Raw genomic sequence first — 12,497 nt, 5'->3', positions numbered from 1 at the left:
TTCACCTTTCTGAAACAGTGGCTCAGGCCACTTTTCTCACGGTCCCCCAGCCCACATTCTGCAGACCACATTCTGCAGACCACAGCTTATCACGGACCACACCCTTTCCAACCTTCTTCACCTCCCAAATCCCATCAAGCATCTCCGGACTGAACTACTTCCCATTTCCCAGGTTTACCCTTTCTTGTCCTACCTCTAGGCCTTCGCTTAAATCAACAAATCCATACAACTGGCCAATTCTCTTCACCTGTCCTGATCCCCCAACCGGAAAAATTATCCCATTTCGCATTTCAAAGTCCACCTCTTTTAGGAAGTTTTCTCTAATCTCTTTCCTAAGGAGCTCCTCAGTCCTCAAGATGTTCGACCGCAGGAATTTGGACTCTATTCTCTCTAACCATAAGGGCTTGCCTGGCTTGCATCTCAGTATGGTAGATAGGAATCTCATTCTCAGATGTAGGAGCGTATGCGAAATAACACATTTCTTTTTTTTTTTTTTTTAAGAGTTTATTTATCCATTTGACAGATCACAAATAGGCAGGAGGCGGGGCGGGGAGCGGGGAGGGGGCGGGAGACAGGTTCCCCGCCGAGCAGAGAGCCGGATGCGGGGGCTCCATCCCAGGATCCCGGGACCTTGACCAGAGCTGAAGGCAGAGGCTTTAACCCACTGCGCCACCCAGGCACCCCAACACATTTCCTTAATTGTAATAAACTACTTTCATTTCTCCTCCCCTCATCCTCCTCTGCTGGAATGCTCTAAATGTTGAGGTCCCACTGGGTACTACAAGCATGGCGGAAGGCCCTCCAGGGATAGTGGATGTCAGCACTAACCTGCTAGACTAGTTCCTCAGATCAGGGGCCCTTGATTATTCCCTGCCACATTTGGGACTTGGGACTGCCTCTTGCGGTGGAAATCGGAGCCAGTCTTTCCCATTACTTGGAAGGGGAAACAGCTCTCTCTGTCCCAGAACCCCCGATTTTTTTTCTCCTACCAGAAGTGGTCTCCACTCTCCTCATTTCCTGCCCTCCAAACACTGCCCCCTCCCTCAAGTTCCGTCCTCTTCCTTGTTCTTCCACACTAGATTTTTATAGCCCAATAACTCGAAGTTTAACCACTAGCAACAAAGAAGCTAGCGCTTTCCTAGAAAGACGAAAGCATTTAATCTTCAAACTCTCCCCAGAGGGAAGGGGAACTTTCCATTCCATCTTTTGAACACCACTAGAAAGGAAAGAAAACCCAAAACGGTTAAATTTTCGAGTCACCCAGTGCAGTGGCCTTCACACAGTAGGTGCTCAAGAAAGAGTTTCTGAATGCTATAGCCTCTCATCTCAACATCTTTGCCTGGATGTCTTTTGCTAGGAAGGCGACCCGAGCCCCTGCCCAATCCCTCGCTAGGGATAACCTGCCGAAAACGCAAGACTACAAGTCCCAGACTGCCTTGCGGTCGGCGCCGCGCGCCGCGAGGGCCTACGAGGAGACGTGGCAGAGCGCGGCGCCTCCGCGCCGGACGGGAAAGCCCAGGGAGGTGGCAGTGGCGGGAGGGTCGGAGCCATGGCAGCCAAGGGGGCTGGTGGGGGGCGCTGGGAGGTGGTGAAGAAGGGGCGGCGGCCCGGGGCCGGCGGCAGTGGTAGAAGCGGCGGAGGGGACCGCCGGGCTCTCGGGGAGGCGAACGGTGTGTGGAAATACGACCTGACCCGTGAGTACCCACCCGGCCGGCCGCCCGCCCGCGCCGCCACCCGGCCCTGGGCCTGTCCCTTTGGCGAGGTAGCGAGCGGCCACCCGAGCCCCTGGGCTCTCCTACCGATCCGGACCCCCCCGGTCAGCTACCGCGCGTTGCCTGTTGAGCCTCACAGGAGGTAGACAGCGCTGAGAGGGAGCTGTCTTCGCCTCGCAGATGAGTAAACTGAGGCCCAGTGGAGTTAGATGCCGTCCCCGGGATCACATGTCAGAGGGGACCAGGACTGCGGTCTGCACACACGCTCTGCCAGCTGCTCCCGGCCCTAGCCTTGGCTCCCTGGGCAGGCGGCTGAGAGCTGGGGACAGGCATCTTCGTTGTACACGGTACCGTGCCGCCTCCTTGAGTAACCAGCAGTGTGGCGGGGTGGAGGCTGAGCGTCCCGTCGGGCGGCCTCATTCTGGACAGCCACCGAGCATTGTCAATGGTGCCTGTTTCCCCAAGTCTCCTGGAGGAGTGGTGCACGTTTGCCACTTGTTGCTTAGACAGTTGTCACAGTGGAACCCAGATGGAAAAGCCTGACCTCCCGGACTGGTAGCCACTAACGGAGGAAGCCAGCGTCTGTATCCAACTCCTCCACTAGTTCCCACGTACTCTGGTTTATCTAATAAAGAAATGCCTCACCTCTGTGAAAGAGCCTGTAAACTCAAGAGCTGCCATGACTGAAAGAAGCAAGAGGGCTCCTCAGCCTGCTCCTTAAGCATGACAGCAGGAAGGGGTTTTGATGGGCGTCTGGGTGGCTCAGTCATTAAGCATCTGCCTTCAGCTCAGGTCATGATCCCAGAGTCCTGAGATAGAGCCCCACTGGGCTCCCTGCTCGGCGGAAGCCTGCTTCTCCCTCTCCCACTCCCCCTGCTTGTGTCTTCCCTCTCTCTCTCTCTCTCTCTCTCTCTCTCTCTTTCTGTCAAATAAGTAAAATCTGTAAAAAAAAAAAAGGGGGGGGGGTGAGGCAGGTTCCTCACTGAAGATGAATTGGGTGACAATGTGCGGGAAGGAACTGCTGTTCCCGCGAGGCCCTCATGACCTTTTGTCTGCCTGTCATTACCCCAGCTCCAATCCAGACGACAAGCACCCTTTATGAGCGGGGCTTTGAGAGAATCCTGAAACGGCAGAATAAGGAGCAAGTTCCACCCCCTGCTGTGGAGCCTAAGAAACCAGGGAACAAGAAGCAGACGAAGAAGGTGGCAACCCTCACCAACCAAAACCAGAAGCAGAGTCGCTTCCGCAGCCTGGAAGAGGCACTGAAAGCTGTGAGTGTACCTAGACTTGAAGTGGGGCGACGACAGGGACATGAGTTATAGAAAAGGTGAAAGGACCAGGATGGCGAGGAAGGCCGCTGAGGGACCTGTGGAATTTGGGAAGCTATTGATTGGGAGGAGGCGTTCAGGAATGGGCAGAAACCCCAAGGGATAGAATGTTTGCATTTAAGATAGATAAGGAAATAAGTTTATAGGGAAACCTAGGTTAGTGCCAGGAGAGCCTTGAAGACTCAGGGATACCGGGAACGGGATCAAGAAGCATCTGTGGTTCCTTTCCCGGTGGAAGCAGCAATCTTTCATTTTCTACCTGGTCCCCTCGAACATGTGAAGGGCTTAAGAGAACTGGGCCTTGAGATCAGCAATTCCAGCTGTGCTTTGTTTTCTCAGTATCTGGATGCAGCGATACTTTGGCATTCCATATACTTCACATTTAAAAGTAGAAATCCCTTGTTCTTCTACCTTCACCTAGTTCAACCATTTCCCCACCTCTGCCCTGTTTCCCTCCACTCTAACTTACCACGGGGTGGGGGGGGGCCCTGTATCCCTGGCAGCTGGACATAGCAGCTCTGCAGAAGGAACTGGACAAGAGCCAGAGCGTGTTCTGTGGGAACCCATCCGTGTGGTTGAAGGACCTGGCAAGCTATCTCAACTACAAGCTCCAAGCACCTCTAAGTGAACCCACACTAAGCCAGCACACTCACGGTTAGTTCTTCCAACTCCCTAAAACGAGACAAGTTCAAGAAAATCCTGAAAGGGCTGTGTGTGTGAATCCCTAAAGGGCTCTGTGTAACAGAGCCCAGCGCCCCTCACTTGGTCCTCATTTATGTGCATGATTCAAGCTGTTCGCAGGTCATCATGGCTATAAAAGTGGGCCTCATGGGAATAGGGAGGACGCCAGCCTAGTGCAGGGACCTCTGTGCGCACTCACTGTTCTCAGGGAGTGTAGCAGAACCCTCAGAGCGGGCAGAGGCTTCTGGTCCTAGCACTCATGTGGAGGCCTTTCGGCCCCAGATTACCCCTACAGCCTGGTAAGCCGGGAGCTGCGTGGAATCATCCGAGGACTACTGGCCAAGGCAGCAGGGTCTCTGGAGCTCTTTTTTGACCACTGTCTGTTCACGATGCTGCAGGAGCTGGATAAGACACCAGGTGAGAGGGGAGCCCCCCTTGAGGGATAGCCCTGTCCCATATGGGGAACCTACAACTCCCTTTTTCCTACTTCCAGATTGGCTGGGTGGTTCTGTTTACAGCAAAGAAGTGTGCTAATCTCAGTACTCTTTTGGAAAGAGAGAAAGAAGTTAGGGGTTGCTGGTCCTGGGTCCTGGGCTCACAGCTGCTTGCTGCTCGAAGGGAGATCTTGGGTTTGAGATACCAAGTAATGTACGTAGGTCTGAGAACAGCTGTCTCTCCAGGGGAGTCACTACATGGTTACCGCATATGTATCCAGGCCGTTCTGCAAGACAGGCCCAAGATTGCCACCATGAACCTGGGCAAGGTGAGCTCGGGCGGGGGGGGGGGGTGGGGGTGGGGACACCAAAGGGGCTAGGGCTGGGGAGGTTGGGCGAATCTACACTGTTGGGCTAACAAAGGGATCGTGGAAGATGCTGTGAGACCAGTAATGGCGGCTAACTCTGCTAGTACGTGGTCTGGGGCAGCTTTATATTCATATGACATAGGTACCACTGTTGGCTCCTAATATAGGAGATGAGAAAATTGAGCCACAGTGGGGTTCCGTGACTTCCTTAGTTAGCAAACCAGTAAGTGGCAAGTATGGGTAAAGGCCACAGCCTGGTGCCAAAGTGCACGCTCGGAATCGCCACCCTGTACTACTCTAGTGGGGCGATGCCCCGTCACCTGTCTCTTGTCTCCCTTTCGACATCTCTTCCTGCCTGGCTTTGGGGGTGCTCCTGTTGCTTTGCCCTATTGCAGCCTGCCTTTCCCACTGGTCTCCTCAGTTCCTGGAACTGCTAAGGTCTCACCAGAGCCGACCTGCGAAGTGTCTGACCATCATGTGGGCCATGGGTCAGGCAGGTTTTACCAACCTCTCGGAAGGACTGAAAGGTAACAAAGAAGTGGGGAAGAAAGGGGGATGGTCTCGGAGGCAGCAAGGTCCTCTTTAACATCCCCAGTGGGCCCAGGCATGAGGCTTCCTCCCTGACCTTTGTCTCCTCAGTGTGGCTGGGGATCATGCTGCCTGTGCTGGGCATCAAGTCTCTGTCTCCCTTCGCCATCGCTTACCTGGATCGGCTGCTCCTGTGAGTAATTGGCAGGCTGGGGAGAAGGGGGTTGACGTCCGCCAGGAAGGCCCATGGTGTCCAGAGTAACCGTTGGAGCAAAGTGGGGTGCTGCGATCCTGGTGTCCATAGATGGGAGGAAAGCCAGGACCAGCGCCTCCCAATTGGAACATGATGTTGTGGAAGAAAAGGGAGGAAACCACTAAGGGATAGGGGGTAGGGCTGATTTCATGCCCATTTTCCTAGATGTTGGTCTCAGCTGGGATCACAGCCTGCCCGGTCATCTCCAGCAAGTCTGTTTCTTCCTTTCTCCGATAGGATGCACCCCAACCTCACCAAGGGCTTTGGCATGATTGGCCCCAAGGACTTCTTCCCACTTCTGGACTTTGCCTACATGCCCAACAACTCCCTGACACCCAGGTAGGACTGCCCTGGGGCATACCTGCTGTGAAGGCTCCAGCAGCAGGTCGGGAGCAGGCAGGATATTTCCCATCCCTTCTCCAACTACCCTCAATTGGAGATTCTCAACCTGCAAGTTTGAGGGATCGGTGAACCCCCTAAAATTATATGGACCCTCAAGTATGATTGGCATATGGGCATTTTCCTGGGGAGAAGATCCGTGACTTCCAACAGATGTTCCAAGGAGTCGCTGAGTCTAAAAAGACTCTGAGCCATTATAAGGCCCTTAGCGACTCCCCTCCCACAGGCAGGGCAGAGATTCGGGCAGGCAGCGGGATGCATCGCGTAGCTCCATTTAGAGCCTGTGCCTGGCTCTCCTCCCCACCCCCACCCCAGCCTGCAGGAGCAGCTCTGTCAGCTCTACCCCCGACTGAAGGTGCTGGCATTTGGGGCGAAGCCGGAATCCACCCTGCATACGTACTTCCCCTCCTTCCTGTCCAGAGCCACCCCTAGCTGCCCTCCTGAGATGAAGAAAGAGGTGAGGAAATGACAGGAGGCCGCTGCAGAGGTCCGTACGGCCTGACAGGGGCCTTGCCTTCGCGGAACCTCTTTCCTGGGCCTCCCCTTAGTTCAGTCCCGACAGCCACCCGCCCCTCTCCCTCACGCGCCACCCTCACAAGGACTGAACTGAAAGGACTCAACGTTCAGGTGTGGCTGGTCTGTGATGTCCTGCCTCTTGTTCGACAGGGGACCTTCGAGCTCAGGCTCCAGCTTGGGAGCTGCAGCCTCCCCCTTGCGGCCTCTCAGAGATTTCTGGGGTCTGGGCAGGATTTCCCCATCCCTTAGGATGGGCGTGTTGCATGGGTGGTGCTGTGCTCCTCCGGCGGCCCCCGGCCCCAGCAGTCTCTCCTGTCCCCTGTGCAGCTCCTGAGCAGCCTGACCGAGTGCCTGACGGTGGACCCCCTCAGCGCCAGTGTCTGGAGGCAGCTGTACCCCAAGCACTTGTCACAGTCCAGGCAGGTGGGGGTGGGGGGCTGCCCACCTCTGATCCATAGAGAAGCCTTAATGTGTGCTTCCCAGCCTGTCCTTGGCCTACAAGCACAAGGGGAACATTGGTCGCTGTCCCTCGGCTTTGTGCCTCTGGAATTGGGAACGTGGCTGGGGTGGCCTCTAGGAAGCTGCTCACCGTGGGAGGGAAGTGACGGAGCCAGGGCCTGTTGGGGGACCAGAGGATGGGAGGGGCCGAGTGGGCCCCTGACTGGAAGGGGTTGTGCTTTCCCTGTAGCCTGCTGTTGGAGCACCTGCTCAGGTCGTGGGAGCGGATTCCCAAGAAGGTGAGGAGCTGGGAGGACATGGCAGGCTGAGCCTCGTCTGGGTTCTGGGTTCGTACCCCTCGACCACTGCCTTCCCTTTGCTGAGAAGACACTGTATTTGTGCATTTGGCAAGGACAGAGGTCCAGGGTGGGTGCTCAGAGTCCCCTTATAGACCAAATGTTACCCTCCCAACCCAGACTTTCTTATCCTACAGACGCAGAGGTCTTTGCAGGAAACCATTGAGTCCTTCAAGGTTACCAACCAGGAGCTGCTAAGGAAGGGCAGTGGCAACAGTCAGGAGGCCGCCACCTGTGACGCGGCCTGCAAGGTGCGGGCCCCCAGCCCTCCCCGGCCTCGCACTGGCCGATGCCTCTGTCTCAGCGCCCCCCACGCCCCCCAGGAGCCCGCCCTGCCTCCGGGATCATGTGAGGGCCAGATCCCCGCCCTCTGACCACTGCTCCCCACCCCTTCTCTCATAGGGCCTCTTGCAGCAGGCACGGGGCTACCGGCTGCCCTGGACACGGCTCCTCCTATTGGTGCTGATCTTTGTCATAGGTTTCCTGTGCCATGACTTCCGGTCACACAGCTCTTTCCAGGGTAAGCAAGAATTGGCAGGCAAGGGAGAGAGCATGAGGGTGAGGCCCAGCGCCAGGCATGGCACCCACTGGCCCTAGCACGTAGCTTTGCCCTGATAGTACAGAAGACAGGCTTTTCTGTCCACACCTTCAGCTTGTGTTGTTGCTTTGCTGGGTAGAAATGTCTGTGTCTTCATGTTCTCGTTTGAGTAAGTGCTGTCTCCGTTTTAACCCCTGAGGAAATTGAGGGTCAGATTTAGCAATTAGCTTAAGATCACAAGATCACGGCTGTTAGTAGACGACCCAAGACCTCCTGCCACTCCCTGGCTGCCTCCCTCCTGTTCACCAGGCCCAGCAGGAGAGACGGGCTCAGTGCCCCAGGCCTGCCTCCCTCCCGAGCAGCCCTGGGAGCACATGAGTTCTGCTCCATCCCTCACTGGGCCTGCGCTGGGGCCTTGCAGGGTCTGTCTCCCCTCGCCCCGCCCCCTCACCCCCAGCTCACCAGAAGCCCCCTTTACTCAGCCTCCCTTTCTGGTCGGTTGCTTCGATCATCGGGCTTCTTGCCTGCTGGCCAGCAAGTGTGTGCCAGGGTCTACTCCTACAGCCTGCAGGGCTACAGGTGAGCTCCTGGGGACGGGGGAAGGGTGGGAGGGACAGGGCCTGGTGTTTAGGGTGGTGACCACATCAGTGGGAAGGAATTACGGTTTTCCCTTCCCAAGGCCTCCCTCCCCCTCGCAGCTCTTCTTGGGGAGCCGAGTCATCTGAGCAAACTCAGCCTTGCTTCCCCCCCCACATCTTCTACAGCTGGCTAGAGGAGACATTGCCGGCTTGGGGCTCCCACCTTCTGACCGTGGTGAGGCCCGGTTTGCAGCTGGCCTGGACCCACACCAATGCCACAGTCAGCTTTCTTTCTGCCCACTGTGCCTCCTGCCTTGCCTGGTTTGGTGACAGCCTCACCAGCCTCTCCCAGAGGGTAAGCCAGAGACAGGGAGGTCAGGGAAATGCTGGTCTTCCCAGGGTCCGGAAGGTGTGTCCCCACGTGGAGTGGGTCCTCGGGGCCAGGATGCATTCTCCCAGCGCTCTGACCCCTCCACTGTGCTCCCAACTACAGATCCAGCTCCCCGACCCCCTTATCCAGCTGCTCCAGTCTCTGAGGGAGCTGCTCCTGCTGCTTTACCAGAACATGCTGCTGCCGTTGTGGCTTTTACTGTTGGAGGCCCTGGCCCGGGCCCAGGAGTACTGCCATGAGGCGTGCAGGTGAGACCATCATCCAGAGCCCACACCGTCTCCCCAGGGATCAGGCTCTCTGCTTCGTCTCACCTCGCCCTGCCCTGCCCCTTGCACATCCCTTGGCCACTCTGGGACACAGGTGCAGCCCTGTGATTCGACACAGCCCTGCTTCCCCACTCCCACACATATTCTGCTTTCCTCCCAGAGGTGAAGTGACCTGGGATTGCGTGAAGACACAGCTCAGCGAGGCTGCCCTCTGGGTCTGGCTCCGCCTACAGGACATCACCGTGGCTTTCTTGGACTGGGCACTTGCCATGATCTCCCAGCAATAGGCCCTGCCTCCTTGACCCCTGGCGCTGTCTGGGACAGGCCGTGTGAGACTGCTGGCGGGGAGAGGAGAGGGTGGCAGTTCTGCATAGGAGTCTTCTTCACTTGGTGCCTGAGTTCTGTCTCCTAGGGAGTGGCTGGTGGCCTCTGCCCCAGTTCCTCTGCCTTCGGTGGGGACTGAGCCCAGAGATCTCCCAGACTCTTCCCCCCTGATCCCACTGAACACTTGTCTGGTCCTCTTGCATGTAGCTCCCGGCCTCCGTCCTCAGGCTCCTAACCTCTGTCGCCCCCTCTCTTCTCCTGCTCTCCACTTCCTTCCATCATATTCCCGAAGCCCCAGACAGCTCATCTCCAGAACGGTGGGATTCCACTGAGTGACAGCCGCATTCTTCTGATGAAGGATTCCTGCTCCCAGACTTTAGCCACAGTGGGACAAGGAAAGAGGCCTCTGGAAGAATGTCTCATCACAGTGGGCAACAGCAGCTTCACCTCGGCCCACAGCTCGGGCATGCCTGTCACTGGATATGAGGGCTGGGTGGAAAGGCCTCTCACTGCCCCCTCCGTCATGGTCCTACTTCTTTTCTCTCCACTCCCCTTCAGGGTGAGGGGACTCTGCCTCAGGGTTCAGCTCTTCCCCATTGCCCACCCCTACCATCTGTCCGGAGAGCAAAGCCCAAGTAGTTGTGTGCCTCAGGCCCAGTGAACCTTCCAGCAGCCTGTCGAGACAGGGTTCAGCATACGGCTCCTCAGTACGCTCCTAGGTGGAATAAAGGACACAGATTTGACTTCCAGCTTTCCTCTCTGCACCCTCATAGAGGAATTCCCATAGTTGTGAACAGGACAACAACACACTGGGCTCGCGCTCGTCTCCCTTGGCCGCCCGCCTTCTGGGGCTTGTCGCCAGTGGCTGCAGCCAACCTTCTGACAGGGAAAGCTCTCACCCAGCATTCTAAACTTCGGCCTGTTGAGGATTCCAGACACTCCTTTTGCTCCTCTAATCATCTTGTCTCACTTGTCACTGTGATTGATGTCCCAGGATTTGCCTTGATAGCTTGAGTGTTTCAAGCTGCAAAAAGCAGGGGGAATCTCCCGGGGAATTCTTGGTCTGTGATCAGCAGTGTCCTCGTCCTTGCCAGGACCTTAACATACTGGTTTTTATAAGGCAATGAGTGAAGGATTTAGGACTCCCAAGAGACAGTGAATCAAGGGTCTCTCACCAAAATCCCTTTTTGTGTTTGACTTGAGACTCAAGTCAGAGAGCTAAAGAGTCTGTCAGCCCTCACCTCAAGTTTCCTCCCTTGAATGTTTCAGATCTATACAGTACTAGAGCGCACTGCCCACTCCAGCTCCCACGGGCTGGTTCGTGCGTCCACCAGGAGACTGCAAGGACAGCGCAGTGATGGCCAGCTCCCACTTTCCCGTTCACTTGTCACTGAGACTCTGCCTTGACTTCCAAAAGGCAAGATGATGAAATAGTAAGCATAGAAAAATCCTGACACAAAGTGAGGTCATGAGTACAATAGAGTCTAACATCTGTGTTCCCTTTCCTTGTTAGGACAGAACAATGTCACTTCTTGAGAGTTAAGCAGCCCATATTGGCCAAGAGCCCTGCTCCCCTAGTGGCAGGTAATCATGACCGCTTTAACCAGAAGAAAAAGAAAAATCCCACCTAGCAACTGAGGTCTAGGACCGCTAGGCAGGACTGTCCAAGGTCCCAAGACCTCACTTCTTCCTCCCCGATCAGAAGCAAACTGAGTCAGTTCTTAAGAACAGTGAATCCTTGTAGCTGGCCTGTATTCCAGACCAACTGGTGTGAACCTGGGTTGACAACAGCACAGGACGGGTAAAATGATGACCCTGTCCTGATGACATTGAATCGCCAAGGCCGCCAGACTGCTACAATCCAGCAAGTTCCAAGAACATTGCCTACAGTGTGCACTGGCTTCTGGTGTGCATGCTGGGTTGACTTGGATGGGTTCATTCAGTTTCTGACCTAGAATCCTGGGATGCTACTGTTAAATCAACATAGGTTAGCCTGGGTCTCCACAGCCTCTTGTGGGGACACCAACACCTTAGTTGACTTTATTTGATAAACACAGTTGTTGGACCTGATACTGGAATTGTCCAGAATTCTGGGTCAGAGAAGTAGTTCCAGCCTTGCACCTCTGCCCATTATAGCTAAACCAGACACCCAGACGTTTCACATTTTGCAGACCTGTCAAAGCACAGGAATCCGAGTAAAGCCAGTGTGGACTAGGAGAGTAGACCCACGCTGACAGGTGGGCTCTCACACCATGATGATGGTTGTTCTTGGAGGAACAGAAGCAACCTGACACCTTGGAGGGTCACATGTCGACACTATAACTTTACTTTTCACACAGCTGGAGTTCCACAGATAACATGCCAGGAAAAGGGGTATTGAATATGGTTATCTCTTACCAATTGTGTTATGACCAACTCTTGTATGGGCCTCCCAAGTTATAGCACATGACTCATTTGAAACGCTTCTTTCCAAAAGTCTTAAAGCATGTTTCTGGGTTTGAACCGAGTCTACAGCTCCAGCCTGATGGGTGGTCTACTTACTAGGAACAGATAACGTGGCTAGACTCCGCTGCAGCATTGTCTGTCCATTCTCAAATGCCATCACCCTTGCGGTGGAGGGTTTCCCATGGAGATGGCCATGCCTGCCCTGCCCTATTCCAGAAGGACCCAGTTGACAATTAACACAGAAATTGCAATGGTAGTCTGGCCTCTGAGCATTTTCATCTTCTCTCTCCTAAAGGATATTTTAAGTGAACGCTTAGACTGATCTGTCCTTTTCTACAAGCTCTTCTCCCTAAAGGGCTTGAGGGGACGAAGGCTCGCTTTTCCTTATGTGGTATTCCACTTTTCTAGGTAGTTTCAGTGCCCCAAACTTGAAGTATAAGAAGGAATCTGGGCACAGGGTTGGGGGAGCTTCCACCATTCAGGGTATGATTAAATACTGGTTGAATATTGAATAATCTTCCTATTAATTAAAACATTGAATTCAGAAGCATTGTTGATGTGCCTTGGTATATATTTATATTTTTATTATGTTAGCACACCGGTTATAATTTTAATTAGCTTACTTAGAATTTTAGGTTCATATCAAAATTAAGCAACAAGTACAGACACCTTGCCCCCTACACTCACACAGCCTGCCACTGTCAACATCAGCAAACCTACAATGACAGAGTGCTAGCACCCCAAGTCTGTAGTGTACATGAAACATACTTTGTATGATTTTAGTCTTTTTAAGTTTATGAGATTTATTTTGTAGCCCAACATGTGGACCATCCAGGAGAATGTTCCATGTGTGCAGGAAAAGAATGTGTATTCTGCTATTGTTGGGTGGAAGATTCCATGCATGTCTTTTAGGTCTAGTTGCTGTGTTGATCAAGGCCTCTG

General features: G+C 54.5%; 1 protein-coding gene across 1 annotated transcript; it reads left to right on the top strand.

The window, feature by feature from the left end:
- Positions 1 to 1,478: 1,478 nt before the first annotated feature.
- On the top strand, positions 1,479 to 9,853 carry TMEM214 (transmembrane protein 214). Its single transcript, XM_004765382.3, has 17 exons — positions 1,479 to 1,694; positions 2,784 to 2,983; positions 3,544 to 3,694; positions 4,004 to 4,138; positions 4,402 to 4,484; positions 4,945 to 5,050; positions 5,163 to 5,244; positions 5,542 to 5,643; positions 6,019 to 6,160; positions 6,547 to 6,638; positions 6,908 to 6,956; positions 7,151 to 7,264; positions 7,416 to 7,533; positions 8,034 to 8,130; positions 8,316 to 8,484; positions 8,623 to 8,768; positions 8,947 to 9,853. Exons 1-17 carry the CDS (start codon positions 1,550 to 1,552, stop codon positions 9,071 to 9,073), a joined length of 2,058 nt encoding a protein of 685 aa, XP_004765439.1. The 5' UTR covers positions 1,479 to 1,549; the 3' UTR covers positions 9,074 to 9,853.
- Positions 9,854 to 12,497: the final 2,644 nt, after the last annotated feature.

Source organism: Mustela putorius, unplaced genomic scaffold (genome assembly GCF_011764305.1).
Source record: "Mustela putorius furo isolate JIRA1106 unplaced genomic scaffold, ASM1176430v1.1 tig00537293_pilon_pilon_pilon, whole genome shotgun sequence".
NCBI lineage: Eukaryota > Metazoa > Chordata > Mammalia > Carnivora > Mustelidae > Mustela > Mustela putorius.
Note: the sequence above shows the minus strand (reverse complement) of the source record. Positions and strands in the feature narration are given on the sequence as shown.